Source organism: Silene latifolia, chromosome 8, assembly GCF_048544455.1.
Source record: "Silene latifolia isolate original U9 population chromosome 8, ASM4854445v1, whole genome shotgun sequence".
In the NCBI taxonomy this organism is placed as follows: Eukaryota; Viridiplantae; Streptophyta; class Magnoliopsida; order Caryophyllales; family Caryophyllaceae; genus Silene; species Silene latifolia.
Genome location: NC_133533.1, coordinates 4,985,834 through 5,006,854, shown reverse-complemented (window position 1 = coordinate 5,006,854; position 21,021 = coordinate 4,985,834). Strand labels below are relative to the sequence as shown.

The window sequence follows — 21,021 nt, the reverse complement described above, 5'->3', positions numbered from 1 at the left end:
TTGATTAGTCCAATTATATGAGTTTCACATCCGATGACTACGGCAAAGATACTGTTGCGAACGAGATCACAACAACTGGAGATGGATACATTCGAATCCGTAAAAAAGGGCTCCCTAAGGATTTTGCTTGGACATGTCTACCTGAGAGGAATGATGAAATTCTTATTCTACCCCGCAAGCGCTTTTTGAAGTGTTTAGGGTGAAAGATGCGGTGGTAGCCCTTCGTAACTTGGAAAATGGCAAGTTTTGCAAAAGAGGTTGCCTCGACGACCCAGACCAATTGAGTGCGTCAGCAACAAGCATAATAAAGGAGGCCCAGTTTCAAGTGGTCCAGACTGTGTTTTCACGGTCTGTCCAGGTCCTCGACTTTGATCTCGACAATTCCAGGATCTACAACCTAACGCCCATCAGTTCGGCCACCCACACATACCAAAACCCAACCGCGGAGGTGCAAGAGGCAACCATGGAACTCCAAATTTCAACCACAAAAACCTCTACTTGGAACAACATTTCTGTACGATCTACCAAAATGATAGCGCATCAACGAAGTCGATGGCCAAATATATACCGCTGTAAGATCTCGGATAAGTTTTGAATTTTGGACCACATGCACCAGGTCCATTAGAAAACCACAAATTCAGGGCTGTCAAGTACAGCTGCATGGGGCGTCCATAAGTTTTGAATTTTGGACCACATCAATGTTATGGCAGATTATTAAAATTGTTTTGAGTGACTATAAGTCTGTAATCTTCTAGTTTATAAGCAATAAATATAAGCGCCGGTCAACCGTCCGCCTCCACAAGATTGCTCTTGGGAGGCTTGAACTTGAGTCTCTTGAAAATTTCACCACCTAAGTTTTAACCACTGGACTAGGGGTGTTAACGAGCCGAGCCGAGCTCGAGCTTGGCCTTACTCGGCTTGTGCTCAAGATCCAAAACTCGAGCTTAACCGAGATTGAAAAAAATGTGCTCGTTATCAAGCTTGCAAGATTTAACGCGAGCTCGAGTCAAACTCGAACCTATATAATAGTTAATTTTTCTTATTTTTTTTTTTCTTCTGATATTTTCGGTAACAACTAACAAGGCTCGAAAGTTATATGTAAAAATATATTGGCAAATCATTGATACATTTGATATGTATGATAGAAAGATATAATCATGATAAAATATTTTTATAAAATGTGAGTCATATCTTATCTAATCAAACAAGTTATATTTTATCTAATCACACAAGTTCGAGCCGCTCACGAGCTTTTCGAGCCTAGCCAACGTTTGCTCGGCTTAACTCCTTAAGCTCTTTAACCGAGCTGATTTCGAGTTGCTCGCCAGCTAATAACAAAAAAACAACGGATTTTTTTATATGCACAAGTGAGATGATATTTGACACGTTTTAATGTTAAAACGGAAACATCCGTCTCAAGGGTCATGATTATTGGCTATAAATAGGAGGCAGAAATGTTAATGTTTTTTAACACCGAAACACACAAAGAAAAAAAGAAAGTAGTCGTAAAAATGGCATATTTCACATCAATGGCACTAAAAGCAACCCAAGGTGAAACACCATATAAATACTTGAGTGTTATAATTAATGATATTGAAACACAGGGTTATTTGGAATACTCTGCTGACGAAGTTGTTAATGCAAATGCAAATGCAAAGTTTGCTGTCGAGTATGCTCACGACGGCCTTGTTCACATTCGTTCATGCCGTACCAACAAATACTGGGTCAGGTTTGTAAGCGACTTCTTACTACTTAAGCTATTTTTTGTCACCTTGATATGGATAATCTGTTATGAAAGCTATCGTGTTACATGATATGCTTTCCACAAATTCTCATTTAAGACGCCACTATCCGTCTTAAGTAGTTAGAATAAAACAATAGGGGAGAATGTATAGGGGAAACCAATAGATTTGACTAATATGCACCAATGGAATGATATTTGACCCATTTTATTGTTAAAACTGATACATCCGTCCAGTGGCGGACCCAGGATTCAAATATCGGGGGTGCACTTTTTAATAGAGTCGATAAAGCGTAAGCGAACCGATCGGTCAAACTACAATATGCATAACGAAAATTTGAGTTATAGCATAAAAAGTAAAATTAAAAGTATTTTGCATACAAATTGACCTAAATTTTGATTGCGTTTAAAGTAATCTAATCAATTCGATCATTTTTAGGAGAAAAAGTATAATTTGTTTCACCATTTGATGAATACACAAAAGATGATGAAAGCTTTATGTACCTCTCTTAATAGATTTCAAAAAGCTCCATATTTTCATCAATCTAAAATAAAATATTCTGTATAGAAACTGGAATTAGACGAAATTGCAAATGGGCAACTTATTAGACATTAGTGCGTGTCTTGGGAGTAATGAAGACCAATAAAAGGAAAAAAAATAATACTAAAAAAGTCTTGGTGAGTCTTGAACCCATGCCACTCAAATGAACCCAACAAGTGTTTCCACTATGCCACGGCCAGCATTCTGCTTGTAAAGAAACGGAAATAATATACAAATCTTCAGTTTACGTTATTTAAAAAAAGAATCAGAATTGAGGGAGCGCAAGTGAGGTGCTGTGCGCACCCCCAGATCTGCCCCTGCATCCGTCTTAATAGAGACTTCATGAATGATTTTTGCACAAATAGGATTATACATCCAGTTGTACCATAAGCATGGTACAACCAAGTATAAGAATCCGAGCTTATGTGTATTCTTTCTGAGCTAATTTAATGTTCATGTTTTTAATGTCTAAATGGATGAACTCAATACTTTCTAATCAAGCTCATATTCTTTAATATAAAGCTCGAATACTTTGACACAAAGCTCAGATTCTACACGGTACAACATATACAACTGGTTGTATAGTCCATGAATTGTGATTTTTGAGATACAAAAATGCCTAACCAATTTAAATTACTGCCTTAGTTTGATTTTACCCTTTGTAAAAAAACAAAAATCTTACTATAAGAAGTAATTATGTTGCCTGATTAACAAAGTTTACATCTCAGCTATATATACACAAAGCATCGTAGGTTAGCAACTACTATCCTAATACAAAGGAACTACTATCCTATAAGTTAGCAACTAAGGCTAAAGAATAGCAACAAATATACAACCAATATTTGACTAAGTATGAACATAAATATAGGAGAATATAGACATATTCTAATACCCTCCCGTAGTCGAAACGGGAGGAGGACGGATGCTGAGACTAGATCGAAAATCATCAAATAAGAATTTGGGAAGGCCTTTGGTGAATATATCCGCAAATTGATAGCGGGATGGTACGTGAAGGACTTTGACCTGGCCAAGAGCAACCTTTTCCCGGACGAAATGGATATCAATCTCAATGTGTTTGGTGCGTTGATGGTTGACCGGGTTTCCCGATAAATATATAGCCGAGACATTGTCGCAATAGACAATAGTAGATTTTTGTAGTGGACATTGTAGCTCAAGTAGTAGATTGCGGAGCCAACAGGACTCGGCAACGACATTTGCGACTCCACGGTATTCGGCTTTAGCACTAGAACGTGAGACGGTTGCTTGTCTTTTCGAGGACCAAGAGATTAAATTATTACCCAAATATACACAATACCCGGATGTCGAACGACGAGAGTCCGGACAACCACTCCAATCGGCATCAGTATAAGCAATAAGAGACAAAGTGGATGACACGGAAAGATGAAGCCCATAATGAGATGTACCTCGAAGATAGCGAATAATCCGTTTAAGAGCTCCAAGGTGAGCTTCTCGAGGGTCGTGCATATGTAAGCATACTTGTTGTACGGCGTAGGAAATGTCGGGCCGGGTAAATGTTAAGTATTGGAGGGCACCTGCCAAGCTGCGAAACAGGGTCGGGTCCGTGACTGGCGGGCCATAATTGGCGCTTAACTTGGACTTGGTGTCGACGGGGGTTTGGGCGGGCTTACAATTTGACATGTTTGCCCGTCGGATGATGTCCTCTGCATATTTAGTTTGGTGAAGAAAGAGCCCCTGATCATGTCGTTGGGCAGCTACACCGAGAAAGAAATTAATCGGACCAAGATCGGTCATTGAAAATTCACTTCAAAACATGGCCATTATCTTGTCCCGGAGAGCAATAGTAGACGTAGTTAAAATGATATCGTCAACATATAGAAGCAAGTAGGCCATAGCAGCACCGTCGCAAAAAATAAATAAAGAATGGTCGATTTTACTATTAACAAAACCAATTGAGGAGGCATAATTAGCAAACCTTTGGTACCATGCGCGTGGTGCTTGTTTGAGGCCGTAAAGAGACTTCTTAAGAAGGCATACGTGATCAGGTCGGTGACGATCCTTAAAGCCGGGAGGTTGATGCATATAGACCGTTTCAGCGAGGTGTCCATGTAAAAAAGCATTTTTGACATCAAGTTGATGGATTGGCCATTGTTTGGACACGACAAGACTAAGAACGGTACGAATAGTTGCGGGCTTGACCACGGGACTAAAAGTTTTGTCACAGTCGACTCCCACCTGTTGAGACCTGCCATTGACAACAAGTCGAGCTTTGTATCGCTCCAAATCGCCATTAGCTTTAAATTTATGTTTAAACAACCAAAGACACCTCGTTATATTGACATTAGGAGGCCGAGGCACAAGAACCCATGTCTTATTCTTAATGAGTGCGTCAAATTCATCGTGCATAGCGTGATTCCAATTTGGGTCATTGAGAGCAAGAATAGGACTCTTGGGAACGGGTGATAGCGTGGTTGTCGAACATAAGTTAAAGGGGGTTTTGAGCTTAAAAATACCATGTTGAGCTCTTGTAGTCATTTGTGGCGAGAGGGAAGAGGTGGTCGTAGGTGGTGCAGTGGAGTCGTGGGTGGAAGAGGGAGCTGAAACAGCCGAGGCAGAGGGGTTGCCAGCCGTAGCAGGGCTACTGGCAGTCGAGTCAGAGCTAGGGGGTGAGTGCGGGCTGTTTCGAGGTGAGGTGGCAGAGCTGGGTCCAGCTGAGGGAGGAGTATTTGGGCTGCCGTGGGGTGGGGTGTTGGGTTGGCTAATGTGGGCAGGGGAACCGGGGTTAGGGTGGGGCTGAGGATTGGCAATGTGATAAAGCACGTAAGGGGACGGGTCACTAGCAAGAAATTGATAAGAGGAGATGGGCAATTTATCTTTTGTAGCGAAAGGAAAAATCGACTCATCAAATGTCACATGTCGAGCTATAATGACCTTATTAGTAGCCAAGTCTAAGCATTTGTAACCACGGTGAGTTGCCGGATAGTCGAGAAACACGCACGGGGTAGCTCGTGGGTCAAGTTTATGGATGGATGTGGGTGGTTTGTGAGGGTAGCAAAGACATCCAAAGGTCCTTAGGTGAGCATAGGAAGGGACACGATGGTATAAACTCGATGTAGGGGAGTTGTAGTGATTGGCTTTGCTTGGTAAAATATTGTGGATGTAAGTAGCCATGGCTAAGGCATGGTGCCACATCGAGGGGGGCATATGGGCGTGAATAAGAAGGGTTCGCATAGTATTATTTATAGTTCGAATTTTGCGCTCCGCCTTTCCATTTTGAGGTGAGGTGCGTGGGCTTGAGAACCGAAATAGCATACCTTTGGACTCAAAAAATTTTTGGAGAGGGGAGTTATTATATTCACGACCATTGTCACATTGAAGGGTTTTAATAGCGGCATTGAATTGGGTTTTAACCATGTTATAAAAGGTAGTAAAGACATGACATATATTTGATTTATTTGTGAGAGGAAATGTCCAAAAAAAATTAGTGTAGTCGTCAATAAATAAGATGTAATAACGATGGTTAAGAGTGCTCAAAACAGGAGATGTCCAAAGGTCCGTATGCAAAATATCAAATGGAGCAAATGTTTGAGATAAAGAACTAGAAAAGGGTAATTTAATATGCTTCCCTAATTGACATGAATTGCAAATAGACAATTTATTCATAGGACGACAAGGCAAAGTTTTGTGAGCACATAAAGAATTAAAAATCTCGGGGCCCGGATGACCTAGGCGGCCGTGCCAAGTAGTAGGCGAGACAGCGGTGTAGGCTTGTGGGTAGGAGGCATGGTTCGAACGGTTTGATGCATGGAGAGGGTAGAGGTCCCCCGTGCTATTGATTCTCATAATCGGCATCCCCGTCTTGAGATCCTTCACAGTGAAACCAAATGGGTCAAACTCGACTGAAACATTATTGTCGATAGTGAATTTTCTAACAGAGACTAAATTTTTAATTAAATTTGGAACATGAAGGATATTATTTAGGGTGAGGGGCGGATGTGGGGAAGCAAGAGTCATAACACCATAACCGATAATTGAAATCATGTCACCATTTCCGACTACTATATGACGATTGTTACTCAGAGAAGAATAAGAAGAAAGGTTACCATTATTGGATGTCATGTGCGACGACGCACCTGTGTCTATATAATAGTTGTCATCCGGCTGCTGAAGAGAGAGTGATTGCATCAACGCAGCTATATCCGTTGGAACGAAAGCTCCTGTAGAAGTACCATTGCTCGGTTGAGCAATAAAGGCTTGTCCTTGCTGTGTTGGTCGTGGCCCAAGGATCCCTTATGTGACACCCTTAAATCTAGCCTTAATTAAATACGTAAATTCTACAGAAAAACTGGTAGGATATGTTTGTAATTGGTTCAACTAGCCAAAAACCTATAATTTCAAAAATTTTCCTAAACCAATCACAACATTTCCAACATTCCCAGAAGCGGGTGCCAAAACCTGCAATGCTAATGAACTACTTTACTTGCCATAGCTAAATAAGAAAGTAGAATGATACAAACCCAAAATAGAAAAGGGAGACATATGTCCCTTCAAATAATATACAAACCAAAAGATAAAAGGTTTACTATAAGAAAGCCAACTAGGTCCAAGGTTCCTTACTCACTAGCTCGTCTGTGACCCCAACAAGCATCAACAACCTGTCAATCGCATTTTATACAAACACGAAATCCACAATTCAGTGGGGAGTAACTTCGAGTCCTCCCAGCCACGAATCGTCATAATTAATGTAACATGTAGTAAAACATGTAAACTATATGATAATTCATCTAAATTCCAAGTATCCTAACATATGAATGCTAAATTGACTAATTTAAACTATCATGTGAAAAATATAACAAGTAGTAATCCAAACTCTATCAACCATAGCCGGCTTGCATCTCACCTTCTATGATTCATAGAATCATCAAACAAGAAAGGGCAATATATCAAAGACAGGCATAAGTTCTTAGTCCCGTCAATAGTCACTTTGTAACTCGAGTCTATACCAGGAGGTAGGGAAGGTAATCGAACCGGTATCTTGGCTCAGCGGTTAATATTAATAAAACATGGCCAAGAGACAACACAACCCTAGCCTAAAATCTGGGCAGACCTAGACATGCGGATACACACCACCGCACCCAAGACCCACAATTTTTCTAAAACAAAGTGAGTACCCTAAGGAGTCCACCAAAGGGTTGGCTAGTACTTAAGCTGACCCCTTACTATCAAAATAAGTAACTGAGGTCATGCCCCAACTTGGATATAAATCCACTAGTCAGGAACACAAAGGCTATCAAGCAGTGAACATATACTCGTCAAAGACTATAAAGACCTATCTATGATGAAGGCCGAAGTACTCACCTAGGACCTAGTCCCAGCTAGTCCCAGCTTGAATACTTTAGCCCACACCACACAAGACTCACCACAAAAGTCAAGTAAGACACCCACTTAACTATAAGAGGGCAAAAAGTCCAACTTACCAACCTAAATGCTAACATTCTATCATGTGAAAGGCTATATAAATGTCTATTCAGCAAACAACCCAACAATATCCTCAAAAAGTATTCAATACTAATTTCCAATTCTAGAAATTTTAACAATATTAAAGGCTTTAGGGGAAACTAGGGCCATTTCTACAATACAAGACACTATTAAATTCAATAAGCTATACGTGTGAACTAAAGCTTGATAAATGGCCTAAAACAAGAAAAAGGCCGATTATCTAAATCATTCAACCGAATTTTTACCCGCAACCCCAGCCCTGCGACAGGTACGGGTCAAATTGCGGCTGACCAATCACTCAATTAACTGACATCGCATCAGTCAAAGGGACTAAGGCTCAGTTTCGGCACAATCAACAAAACATTACAATTATCGCTATAAAATTCATTTTGAGCCTATTAATTACAATTTCATTTTGTAAACTATCCTAACATGTGATAACTATTAATATAAGCACAATTTTACCATTAACATAATTTTTGTTACTAGTATGCTTCAATTCAAAATACTACCCATTTGTTACTTATACTATTCTAACATTAATTAACCCGAAATGACCAATATTGTACGAAAAACCGCGAAACAAGCACGGACCAACCCGGGCCAACCCCAAGGCCGGCCGTGGGCTGCCGTGGGCCTGCCGGCTGCTGGCCGTCCCCTACACCACCATTTTTTTCCATTTTTGTTTAGTAAAAGACCGTCTGAACACTAATTAATCGTTCCCAATTCAACTTTGTTAATTTAAACTAACAAAAGGCGTAAATTAAGCATGCATGCAACAAATTTTAACATGTGAAAACTACTACTCAAACAAAAATCACCCAAACATACAAAAATCAAAGATTGTGACGATAATTCGTCGAGTAACTCGAAATATGTTACCTTAAGCTAGAAAATGAGCAATTAGCAGCTCAAAACCCAAACCCTAACGACAACTAGCCGCTATCCTCTACAATATACGAGTCCCCGAACTCGTCCTCCAATTCTTCACCTAAATAAACAATTAAAACACAAAGATAAGTATGTAAAACCGAAATTTCCGAAAATTGGTCTTAAAACAACTTCAAGAAAACTGAAATTAAATTATACCAAGTTGTAGATCGCGAGAGAGGATTCCGGAAAGGTAAATTTCGTGAAAAACCGATAAGAAACGAGTAAGTTATGTCGATTTTTAGCTTGATTTTATATAAAAATGGAGTTTTGGTCTTTTTAGAACAAGGAAGAAGATGAAGGAAGGAAAATCAGAAAAAAAAAAAAAAAGAAAAGAAAGGGGGAGGGGAGCCGGGTAAGGGAGAAAGGAAAGGAGGGAGTCGGGTTTGAGTCGGGATTTTTCGAGTCGGTTTTGACTCGTTTCGATAATAATTAAAACCGTAGGTCAAACGCAAATTACGTCAAGACCAAAGTTCTTAAACACGAGATTACAAGAAAATTGAGTATTCATACGACCCATTTCCAAATCCGTTTACCCAACGTTCAAAAGAATTGTCATTTTCCCCCCGATACGCCCTTATTTCAAAATAAAAAGTTTTACACGGTTTAAACTATTTTTAATCATCTCGAAACTATCAAAGTAAATACTTTTCTTCAAAATATAATAAAATTATATTTCTTTGAATTATTTTTACTTTAATTACTTTAAATATCAAATTTTATTTGATTAATAAATTATTTTCGAAATATATTAACGGTCCGAAATTACGGGGCGTTACAATCACCCCTCCTTTTAAAAAGTTTCGTCCTCGAAACTTAGAAGGAGAAATTATAGTTATAAGAAAATATAGGTATCTTTTCAATGAAACGGTGATACTCTTGTTGATCAGACAAGAACATCCATATTCATATCAAGATATAAAAATATTTCTACACCAATGAATGAGAAAACCCATTATTGGGACGTCACCAACAACGAGATTCAACATTCACTAATGTTAAAACTATTGAAAATCATACAAGCATTTTCAAACTTTCAGTTTAAAATTCTATAGTAAGAATGATATCTTACTAAATTATGATTATACAAGGCTTAGTAACTCGGAAAAAGAGTAAGAAAAGGAATACCTTACGAGAATAATTCAGGATATTTAGCTAACATAGAAGCTTCAGTCTCCCAAGTCTCTTCTTCGACATTTCCACAACGCCAAAGAATACGGACTAGAGGTACAACTTTGCTTCTAAGTTGCTTATTGGCTTTTTCAAGAATCCGAATTGGCCTTTCTTCAACCACCAAGTTAGGCTCCAATTCAAGAATCTCTTCTTGGATTATATGGCTAGGGTCACTAATATACTTCCTCAACTGAGAAACATGGAAGACATTATGAACCTTGCTCAGATTTGGGGGCAATTCTAAACGGTAAGCAACTGGACCAATCTTTTCAACCACCCGAAAAGGTCCAATATATTTAGGGCTCAGCTTCAATTTAGCGCCAAACCGTTTCACCCCTTTCATAGGTGACACTTTAAGGAATACTTGATCATCAACCTCAAAGGAAAGTGGTCGACGACGGACATCAGCATATGACTTTTGACGGTCCTGAGCGGCTTTCATCCGCTCCCGAATGATCTTAACTTGTTCAATGGACTCGGTCATCAAATCAGGTCCTAACATTGGAACATTTTGGGTTTGATCCCAACATACAGGAGTACGGCATTTTCTACCATACAGAGCTTCATATGGTGCCATTTTAATGGAAGCTTGATAGCTGTTGTTATAAGAGAATTCAACCAAAGGTAAACATTTCTCCCAAGAAGTTTGGAAATCTAAGGCACAGGCACGAAGAAGATCCTCTAAAGTTTGAATTGTTCTCTCAGTTTGACCATCAGTGGCGGCGTGAAAAGCAGTGCTCATCAATAGTTTACTACCTAAGGCTCTCTGTAATGCAGTCCAGAAACGAGAACAAAATCGAGGGTCTCGATCTGAAACTATATCTTTAGGAACCCCATGATAGCGTACTACTTCATTCACATAGGCACCAGCTAGAACTTCTAAACCCCAGGTCTCTCTAATGGGAATAAACCGAGCACACTTAGTCAATCGGTCCACAACCACCCAAATAGCATTCTTCCCAGTGGAAGTCCTGGGTAAGGCCATCACAAAGTCCATGGAAATAGACTCCCATTTCCAAAGAGGAACATCCAAGGGTTGAAGCAAACCCCCGGGCTTTTGATGTTCTATCTTTACTTTCTGACAGGTGAGGCATTTACTGACATACTCCATAACTTCAATCTTCATCCTAGGCACCAGAATTGCAATCTCAAATCTTTGTACATTTTGGTACCTCCTGGATGAATGGAGTAAGGAGAAAGGTGTGCTTCATCAAGAACTCTTTTTCTCAAATCAGCTGCACTCGGAACATAGATTCTACCATGATAACGGAGATACCCATCATCATCAATCTTACAATCCTTAGCTTGCCCAAGTTGAATTTTAGCTCGAATGGATATGAAAGTAGGATCATTAGGAAGGCAAGTACGGATCTCACGGTGGAAGTCGAGTTCACCGACATGGCATCAAGATGATGAGAGCCCCTTTTTACAAGGCTTACTCCTAATTTTTGAAGTTCTAAAGCAAGTTCAGGAGGTAATTCCTGAAAAGAGTTCAAAGAATGACAGGATTTTCTGCTAAGAGCATCAGCCACCACATTAGCTTTTCCTTCATGATAAATTAGATCGGCATCATAGTCATTCACAAATTCTAACCATCTCCTTTGTCTCATGTTCAGATCTTTTTGGGTAAATAGATATTTCAGGCTCTTGTGGTCGGTATAGATGTTGCAATGGACTCCAATGAGGTAGTGTCTCCAAATCTTCAAAGCATGCACCACCGCAGCTAATTCAAGATCATGAGTCGGGTAGTTAACTTCATGAACTCTAAGCTGTCGAGAGGCATAAGCAATAACTTTCCCCTTTTGCATCAAGACACAACCTATACCATGCTTAGAAGCATCACAGTATACATCAAAGTCCACTCCTTCTTCAGGTAAGGTCAACACCGGAGCGGTAGTCAACCTCTTTTTCAATTCCTGGAAGGCATTTTCACATTCTTCAGACCACACAAATTTAGACTCTTTCTTCAACAGCTGAGTCATCGGCCTAGCAATCTTTGAAAAATCCTTCACAAATCGCCGATAGTAACCCGCCAAGCCAAGGAAACTACGGATTTCAGAAACATTGGTTGGACTTTTCCAATCAACAACGGCTTCAATTTTGGCAGGATCTACCATAACACCCTATTTTGAAATGACATGCCCAAGGAAGGTCACTTTAGGTAACCAGAACTCACATTTAGAGAATTTAGCATACCATTTTTCATGGCGCAAAATCTCCAAAATAGCACGAAGGTGTTGGACATGTTCTTCTTCAGATTTAGAATAGATCAAGATGTCATCAATGAACACTACAACACACTTGTCGAGGTGTTCTCTGAAAGTACGGTTCATCTGATCCATGAATACAAACTGAGCATTGGTCAAACCGAATGGCATCACCGTAAACTCGAAATGACCATATCTCGTACTGAAGGCAGTTTTAGGAATATCAGCTTCTCGGACTGGAATTTGATGATAGCCCGAACGAAGATCAATTTTAGAAAAAGTAGAAGCACCTCGGAGTTGGTCGAAAAGATCGTCAATTCTAGGAAGAGGATATTTATTCTTGATAGTAACTCGGTTAAGTTCACGATAATCTATGCATAATCGCATATATCCATCCTTCTTTCTTACAAAGAGTACAGGAGCACCCCAAGGTGAAAAGCTAGGTTGAATAAAACCTTTGGCAATCAAGTCATCAAGCTGAGTCTTCAACTCTTTCATTTCAGACGGTGCCAGCCTATAAGGAGCTTTAGCAATAGGGCCGGTACCAGGAATAAGATCAATAGCAAATTCAACTTCCCTTTCAGGAGGAATTCCCGGTAGCTCATCAAGAAAAACATCGGGAAATTCACATACTACAGGAATGTTCTCTTTAGGAGGCAGAGAGGAAGAATCAGAAGAAGTCACCATACACAAGAAGGCTTGATGACCTTTTTTCATCGCACTAATAAACTTCATAGCAGAAATTAGTTTAGTACCGGTTTGTCTTTTAATCATTTGATAAGACACACGGTGACCTAAAGGGCTTGTAAGAATTATTTTCTGGTCTCGACATTCAAATCGAGCATGATAAGTATGTAACCAATCCATGCCCAAAATGACATCAAATTCTTCAAGCGGAAATTGGAAAAGATTTGCTGGAAATATAGATCCCATAATAGAAATAGGAACTTCCGGATAGATTTTAGAACAGGAGAAGACATCACCAGAGGGTAAGGATATAGATGTACTTTCTTCTTGTGATGATTCAAGTGATAATTTATTGGAAAGTTTTATTGAAATAAAAGATAAAGAGGCACCCGTATCAAATAGTACCAAACAAGGAACATCAAAAATAGAAAATGTACCGGTAATGATATTAGGATGTGCCTCAGCTTCAGCTCGGCTCATAACAAAGATACGGCCCTTCGGCCTCACTGGCCTCACTGGGACGACAGGAGTGGTAGGAGCCATCACCTTCCGACTACTATATGACGATTGTTACTCAGAGAAGAATAAGAAGAAAGGTTACCATTATTGGATGTCATGTGCGACGACGCACCTGTGTCTATATAATAGTTGTCATCCGGCTGCTGAAGAGAGAGTGATTGCATCAACGCAGCTATATCCGTTGGAACGAAAGCTCCTGTAGAAGTACCATTGCTCGGTTGAGCAATAAAGGCTTGTCCTTGCTGTGTTGGTCGTGGCCCAAGGATCCCTTATGTGACACCCTTAAATCTAGCCTTAATTAAATACGTAAATTCTACAGAAAAACTGGTAGGATATGTTTGTAATTGGTTCAACTAGCCAAAAACCTGTAATTTCAAAAATTTTCCTAAACCAATCACAACATTTCCAACATTCCCAGAAGCGGGTGCCAAAACCTGCAATGCTAATGAACTACTTTACTTGCCATAGCTAAATAAGAAAGTAGAATGATACAAACCCAAAATAGAAAAGGGAGACATATGTCCCTTCAAATAATATACAAACCAAAAGATAAAAGGTTTACTATAAGAAAGCCAACTAGGTCCAAGGTTCCTTACTCACTAGCTCGTCTGTGACCCCAACAAGCATCAACAACCTGTCAATCGCATTTTATACAAACACGAAAGCCACAATTCAGTGGGGAGTAACTTCGAGTCCTCCCAGCCACGAATCGTCATAATTAATGTAACATGTAGTAAAACATGTAAACTATATGATAATTCATCTAAATTCCAAGTATCCTAACATATGAATGCTAAATTGACTAATTTAAACTATCATGTGAAAAATATAACAAATAGTAATCCAAACTCTATCAACCATAGCCGGCTTGCATCTCACCTTCTATGATTCATAGAATCATCAAACAAGAAAGGGCAATATATCAAAGACAGGCATAAGTTCTTAGTCCCGTCAATAGTCACTTTGTAACTCGAGTCTATACCAGGAGGTAGGGAAGGTAATCGAACCGGTATCTTGGCTCAGCGGTTAATATTAATAAAACATGGCCAAGAGACAACACAACCCTAGCCTAAAATCTGCGCAGACCTAGACATGCGGATACACACCATCGCACCCAAGACCCACAATTTTTCTAAAACAAAGTGAGTACCCTAAGGAGTCCACCAAAGGGTTGGCTAGTACTTAAGCTGACCCCTTACTATCAAAATAAGTAACTGAGGTCATGCCCCAACTTGGATATAAATCCACTAGTCAGGAACACAAAGGCTATAAGCAGTGAACATATACTCGTCAAAGACTATAAAGACCTATCTATGATGAAGGACGAAGTACTCACCTAGGACCTAGTCCCAGCTAGTCCCAGCTTGAATACTTTAGCCCACACCACACAAGACTCACCACAAAAGTCAAGTAAGACACCCACTTAACTATAAGAGGGCAAAAAGTCCAACTTACCAACCTAAATGCTAACATTCTATCATGTGAAAGGCTATATAAATGTCTATTCAAAGAAACAACCCAACAATATCCTCAAAAAGTATTCAATACTAATTTCCAATTCTAGAAATTTTAACAATATTAAAGGCTTCAGGGAAACTAGGGCCATTTCTACAATACAAGACACTATTAAATTCAATAAGCTATACATGTGAACTAAAGCTTGATAAATGGCCTAAAACAAGAAAAAGGCCGATTATCTAAATCATTCAACCGAATTTTTACCCGCAACCCCACCCTGCGACAGTGCACGGTCAAATTGCGGGCGACCAATCACTCAATTAATCGACATCGCATCGATCAAAGGGACTAAGGCTCAGTTTTCGGCACAATCAACAAAACATTACAATTATCGCTATAAAATTCATTTTGAGCCTATTAATTACAATTTCATTTTGTAAACTATCCTAACATGTGATAACTATTAATATAAGCACAATTTTACCATTAACATAATTTTTGTTACTAGTATGCTTCAATTCAAAATACTACCCATTTGTTACTTATACTATTCTAACATTAATTAACCCGAAATGACCAATATTGTACGAAAAACCGCGAAACAAGCACGGACCAACCCGGGCCAACCCCAAGGCCGGCCGTGGGCTGCCGTGGGCTGCCATTGCTTTGGCCGTCCCCACACCACCATTTTTTCCATTTTTGTTTAGTAAAAGACCGTCTGAACACTAATTAATCGTTCCCAATTCAACTTTGTTAATTTAAACTAACAAAAGGCGTAAATTAAGCATGCATGCAACAAATTTTAACATGTGAAAACTACTACTCAAACAAAAACCACCCAAACATACAAAAATCAAAGATTGTGACGATAATTCGTCGAGTAACTCGAAATATGTTACCTTAAGCTAGAAAATGAGCAATTAGCAGCTCAAAACCCAAACCCTAACGACAACTAGCCGCTATCCTCTACAATATACGAGTCCCCGAACTCGTCCTCCAATTCTTCACCTAAATAAACAATTAAAACACAAAGATAAGTATGTAAAACCGAAATTTCCGAAAATTGGTCTTAAAACAACTTCAAGAAAACTGAAATTAAATTATACCAAGTTGTAGATCGCGACGAGAGGATTCCGGAAAGGTAAATTTCGTGAAAAACCGATAAGAAACGAGTAAGTTATGTCGATTTTTAGCTTGATTTTATATAAAAATGGAGTTTTGGTCTTTTTAGAACAAGGAAGAAGATGAAGGAAGGAAAATCAGAAAAAATGAAAAGAAAGGGGGAGGGGAGCCGGGTAAGGGAGAAAGGAAAGGAGGGAGTCGGGTTTGAGTCGGGATTTTTCGAGTCGGTTTTGACTCGTTTCGATAATAATTAAAACCGTAGGTCAAACACAAATTCCGTCAAGACCAAAGTTCTTAAACACGAGATTACAAGAAAATTGAGTATTCATACGACCCATTTCCAAATCCGTTTACCCAACGTTCAAAAGAATTGTCATTTTCCCCCCGATACGCCCTTATTTCGAAATAAAAAGTTTTACACGGTTTAAACTATTTTTAATCATCTCGAAACTATCAAAGTAAATACTTTTCTTCAAAATATAATAAAATTATATTTCTTTGAATTATTTTTACTTTAATTACTTTAAATATCAAATTTTATTTGATTAATAAATTATTTTCAAAATATATTAACGGTCCGAAATTACGGGGCGTTACACCTTATTGAGATCGAGCAGTAGAACCAGGCCACCCGGCGGTGGGATATGGGCACGGGGGCACTGTCCAGCCTTGCGGTGGTGTCGAGGGCCAGGAATTGAAGGGCACCCAGGTCCACGTACCTTGTTGCTGCTGCTGACTATTGCGAGAATTGTTATTGTGGCGATTGTTGTTGTAGTTACCACCATTGTTGTTGTTTTTACCCTTTTGGCCACGATTATTGCGTCCTCCTTTGCCTCGATTGTTGTTCGAGTTCGAATTCCCACCACTCTTAGAGAAATAAGAGTTGGATTGAGAAGTAGAACCCGTCTCTTTGGATGATTGAGACGCCAGAAGAGCAGTATCCGTGTTAGCAGGGGCAGCAAGAATCCGTTGATTGTTCTCCTCGAGGGCGAGCATCGACCGGGCTTTATAAAAAAGGGGCAAGGGATCAGCCTGTTGTATAATTGTGGCGATGCCCTTGTACTCTTCAGAGACGTGAGTAACCAATTGAAGGACAAGACGAGTTTCTGAGACGGGGGAACCAACATTAGCGAGTTGGTCGGCAATCATTTTCAGGGCTTGGCAATACGACGACACATTCGGGTAACTATCCATGTGGGTGTTGGTAAACTGTTGTTCCAACATGACTGCCCGAGTGTGTTTGTTATCATTGAAGATATCCTTAAGACGATCCCACGCGGCCTGAGCAGTAGAACCGGGTTCGAGTATCGTATGAAGGAGATCCACCGAAATAGTACTATATATCCATTGCTTAACAATGGCATCAAGACAGGTCCAAGTCGTATCTTTGTTGACAACCGTGTCCTTGGGAGGGACGAGGTGATCGAGTACGTCAAATGCACTAGCCGTGATGTTGGAGACTGAATAGGCGGAATGAAAAGAAGATTTGGAGGAGGTGGATATGTCGTTCACCATGATTGCAAAGTTGAGGCAGTGAAAATCGAGAGGATGAGCGGAAGAGAAGATGATCGAGATGAGGGTGATACCATATAAGAAGTAATTATATTGCCTGATTAACAAAGTTTACATCTCAGCTATATATACACAAAGCATCGTAGGTTAGCAACTACTATCCTAATACAAAGGAACTACTATCCTATAAGTTAGCAACTAAGGCTAAAGAATAACAACAAATATACAACCAATATTTGACTAAGTATGAACATAAATATAGGAGAATATAGACATATTCTAATACTTACTACTAATAATATAGGAGAATTTTATTACACTTCCATAGTTAGACCTGAAAAACGGGTCGACCAGGTTGGCTTCGGGTCGGGTCAGTTCGGATCTGTTATATTTTAGGGTTAATTCAGATCGGGTCAAGTCACTCAGGTTTTGGATTTGTTTCGATATCGGGTTAACGACTTTTGATACCATAAATTATTGTGGAAATTTGAAAAATATCTGGGATTGAATTTCACTTTTGGTGAGACTAAGGCTTAATTGCTACATATGAAATTTATGAAGTTTAATTTTACAAGGGGTTTAATTACCATTTTCTCGTTAAATCGAGTTAGTCTTATCTAAAAATAAGTCTTACACGACAATTTGCTTACTTGTTAATAATTTGAAGGTCCTCAAGTGAAGGAAACTGGATAGTGGCGAAGACTAGCGAACCTTTGGATGATGAATCATCAGCATGGAAGTGCACATTGTTCAAGAAGGACTTAATTAGCGATGACAACAAAGCCACATTTTATCATGTGCAGTCCGGAACCGTCTTACGCATACCGAACAACAACTCCGATCGTAAAATGTTTTTGTGTATCGATCCGTCTACTACCACTGAAGCCATCTCCACTACAGTCGATTTGGATACTATACAACTTCTTCCCAAGTATATTGCACTTCAGGCCGACAATGGCAAATTCTTTGATTATGACACTATGAGTTTCACATCCGATGACTACGGTAAAGATATTGTCGCAAACGAGATCTCGACAACTAGACATGGATACATTCGAATCCGTAGAAAAGGGTTCCCTGAGGGTTATGGTTGGACATGTCAACTTGGGTTTTCTGACTCTATTATTATGCTTCTTATTGCGGAGGATATACCGATGACGCTTTTTGAGGTGGTTAGGGTGAAAGATGGGGTGGTAGCCCTTCGTAACGTGGAAACTGGCAAGTTTTGCAGAAGAGGTTGGCTCGACGACCCAGACCATTTGAGTGCGTCAGCAACAAGCATAATAAACGAGGCCCAGTTCCAAGTGGTCGAAACTGTGTTTTCCCGGTATGTCCAGGTCCTCGACTTTGATCTCAACAATTCCAGGATCTACAACCTAACGCCCATCAGTTCGAACACCCACACATACCAAAACCCAACCGAGGAGGTGCAAGAGGCGTCCATGGACCTCATAATTTCAACCACAAAAACCTCTACTTGGAACAACAACGTTTCTGTAAAAGTTGGTGTAGAAACCAGCTTCACAACAGGGATTCCATTAATTGCTGAAGGCAAAATTACGGGTATCAGCCGAGGCTTCTTATTCGCATGAATTTGGAGGGACTATAGCGGAAACACAACAAGTTGGAGATACATACACGGTTAAGGTACCGCCTTTCACGAGGGTCATAGGAAGAGGCATGGCTACTAAGGGAACCTGTGATGTTCCGTTTACTTATACTCAGGTTGATCATCTCACTGATGGGAGTACCATTAGAACAACCTTATCCGATGGCGTCTTCACTGGTGTTAACGCCTACAACTTCTATCATGATGTGCACTATGAAGATATACCTAAGGAGGTCTTGCTTGAGCTTTCACAACAAATGATATGAAGATATCATATCATTTGTTGTGTGTGGAATTGTGAAATAAATAATTAAAACGACCACGTGTTGTTCTATATAATTCCAGAAAAGACGATTATTTCCCTTTGTTTGCTAAGTACGAGTCCTAATAAATAAATGTAATGATTTATTTCTATTAAGAAATATTTCTAAGGTTGTATTAAGTTATTTATCTTTGATCTTGCTCTATGTATTTTATTTGATTTACTCTTTTTATCTTTTCCATGAAAACTACGGGGTATCTTGTCTTTGTGGCTTAGTGGTTTCGGCTGGCACCATTCTTGTAGGGCCAACGATAACGGCGACGATGAAGCTGAGAAATGGGAAGGATCAACCTATCGAACAATGGACAACCGGCCAGTAAAGCGACTCAATCTGATCCATTTTCCAATGGTTAATCAAGTGTACGCAATCAATTATAGTCGAATTAGCAATGACCAAACACTATTCTAGCAGCTAACCGTTGTAGACACGTTTAAGTATGAAGTCATCACTGTTGTTTGTACTATGTGCAGCTTAATTATATTGCACCTTCGTGCATGGCTTCATTGCAGTAGCCACCTAATAGAAATAATTATAATAATTGGACCTTAACCATCGCCTTAAAAGGGTGTTTGGTTCACGCGTGAGTATGGGTTTGGAATCGGGAATCATACCTGGGTGGTATCGGGTATTCGGGTTGGAATTTGATACCTCATACCTTGTGTTTGGTTCAATTTTAGGAGTATGAGGTTATAAATCAATCAAAGCTAAAAACTCTCCAAAATAAAATTTTTTAATAATAATTTTTATACTATTAAATCATGTAGAGAAAATTGAATCAAATAAATATATAAAATGATTTTTTTACAATTGTTTTTATCACTTTTTAATATTTGTAATTTGATACCCCTACCTGGGCATGAGAAACCCATATCTCATGGGTTTGAGGTATGAGTATGAAACCTTCTTGATGGGGCATATTCTGCACCGCTGACCAAGTCAACATATTGAACAAAGGTCAAAGATATCCGCAGCAAGTCAACGACTTAGACAGCCTGGCCGATGCATCCCATCGGCCTGTTAGCCTGGGTCTCGGCGTGACAACCTGCCAGCCGGGACACAAATCCGCGTACTCATATCCAAGACCCCTCGGCGGCGAGTCAACATGGCCCGCCGGCCTGCCATAGGTCCCTCGGCCGAGGGGTAGATCAGTCTTTCCACCTGCTAGCCACTTGGCCACTTGGCCACTACGTGACAAAAGGTGAAAGTCTATAAATACTCCTCAACCTTCATTGAGGAAAGGATCCACAAAAACTAAACCTAAATACACTATTCATCTGGTAATATCTTCCTTATCTCTCTACAATACATATCTAGCCAAGTAACACAACTTAATCCTTTAAAGTTTACTGACTTGAGCGTCGGAGTGAGTACGCTTGGCACAAAGCCAAGCCCTCAGTTCGTTCATTGTTGCAGGAGAGGCCGTGAGGAGAGATAGAAGCAAGAAGGGTTTAACTCAAGACATTATTCTACAAGCCACGGGTGGTAACAAATACTTGCTCTGGATTTACACCCGGAACAATTGGCGCCGTCTGTGGGAAAAGACACTAGAAGCTAGTCACATTCATTCCCAAACAACAAAAACCCGCCCAAAAAGCTAAGAAGATGTCGAAACAACAAGACGCAGTCGTAACCGACGAAACCGCGTTCTACCAAGATGATACGTTCAACAAATCCAGAGTTGTGCAACCCTCCGCCGGTCAAACGATTCAACCGGAATACGG

General features: G+C 39.8%; 1 protein-coding gene across 1 annotated transcript; it reads left to right on the top strand.

Moving 5' to 3' along the window:
* Window positions 1-1,380: 1,380 nt before the first annotated feature.
* On the top strand, window positions 1,381-19,406 carry LOC141594010 (uncharacterized). The gene is made up of 2 exons (XM_074414229.1): window positions 1,381-1,729; window positions 18,036-19,406. Exons 1-2 carry the CDS (start codon window positions 1,455-1,457, stop codon window positions 18,958-18,960), a joined length of 1,200 nt encoding a protein of 399 aa, XP_074270330.1. The 5' UTR covers window positions 1,381-1,454; the 3' UTR covers window positions 18,961-19,406.
* The last annotated feature ends 1,615 nt before the right edge of the window (window positions 19,407-21,021 follow it).

Coding starts and splice junctions, on each gene's coding strand:
- LOC141594010 (XM_074414229.1), top strand. CDS start 1,455: ATGTTAATGTTTTTTAACACCGAAACACACAAAGAAAAAAAGAAAGTA. Junction 1,730..18,035: donor ACCAACAAATACTGGGTCAG/GTTTGTAAGCGA, acceptor AATAATTTGAAG/GTCCTCAAGTGAAGGAAACT.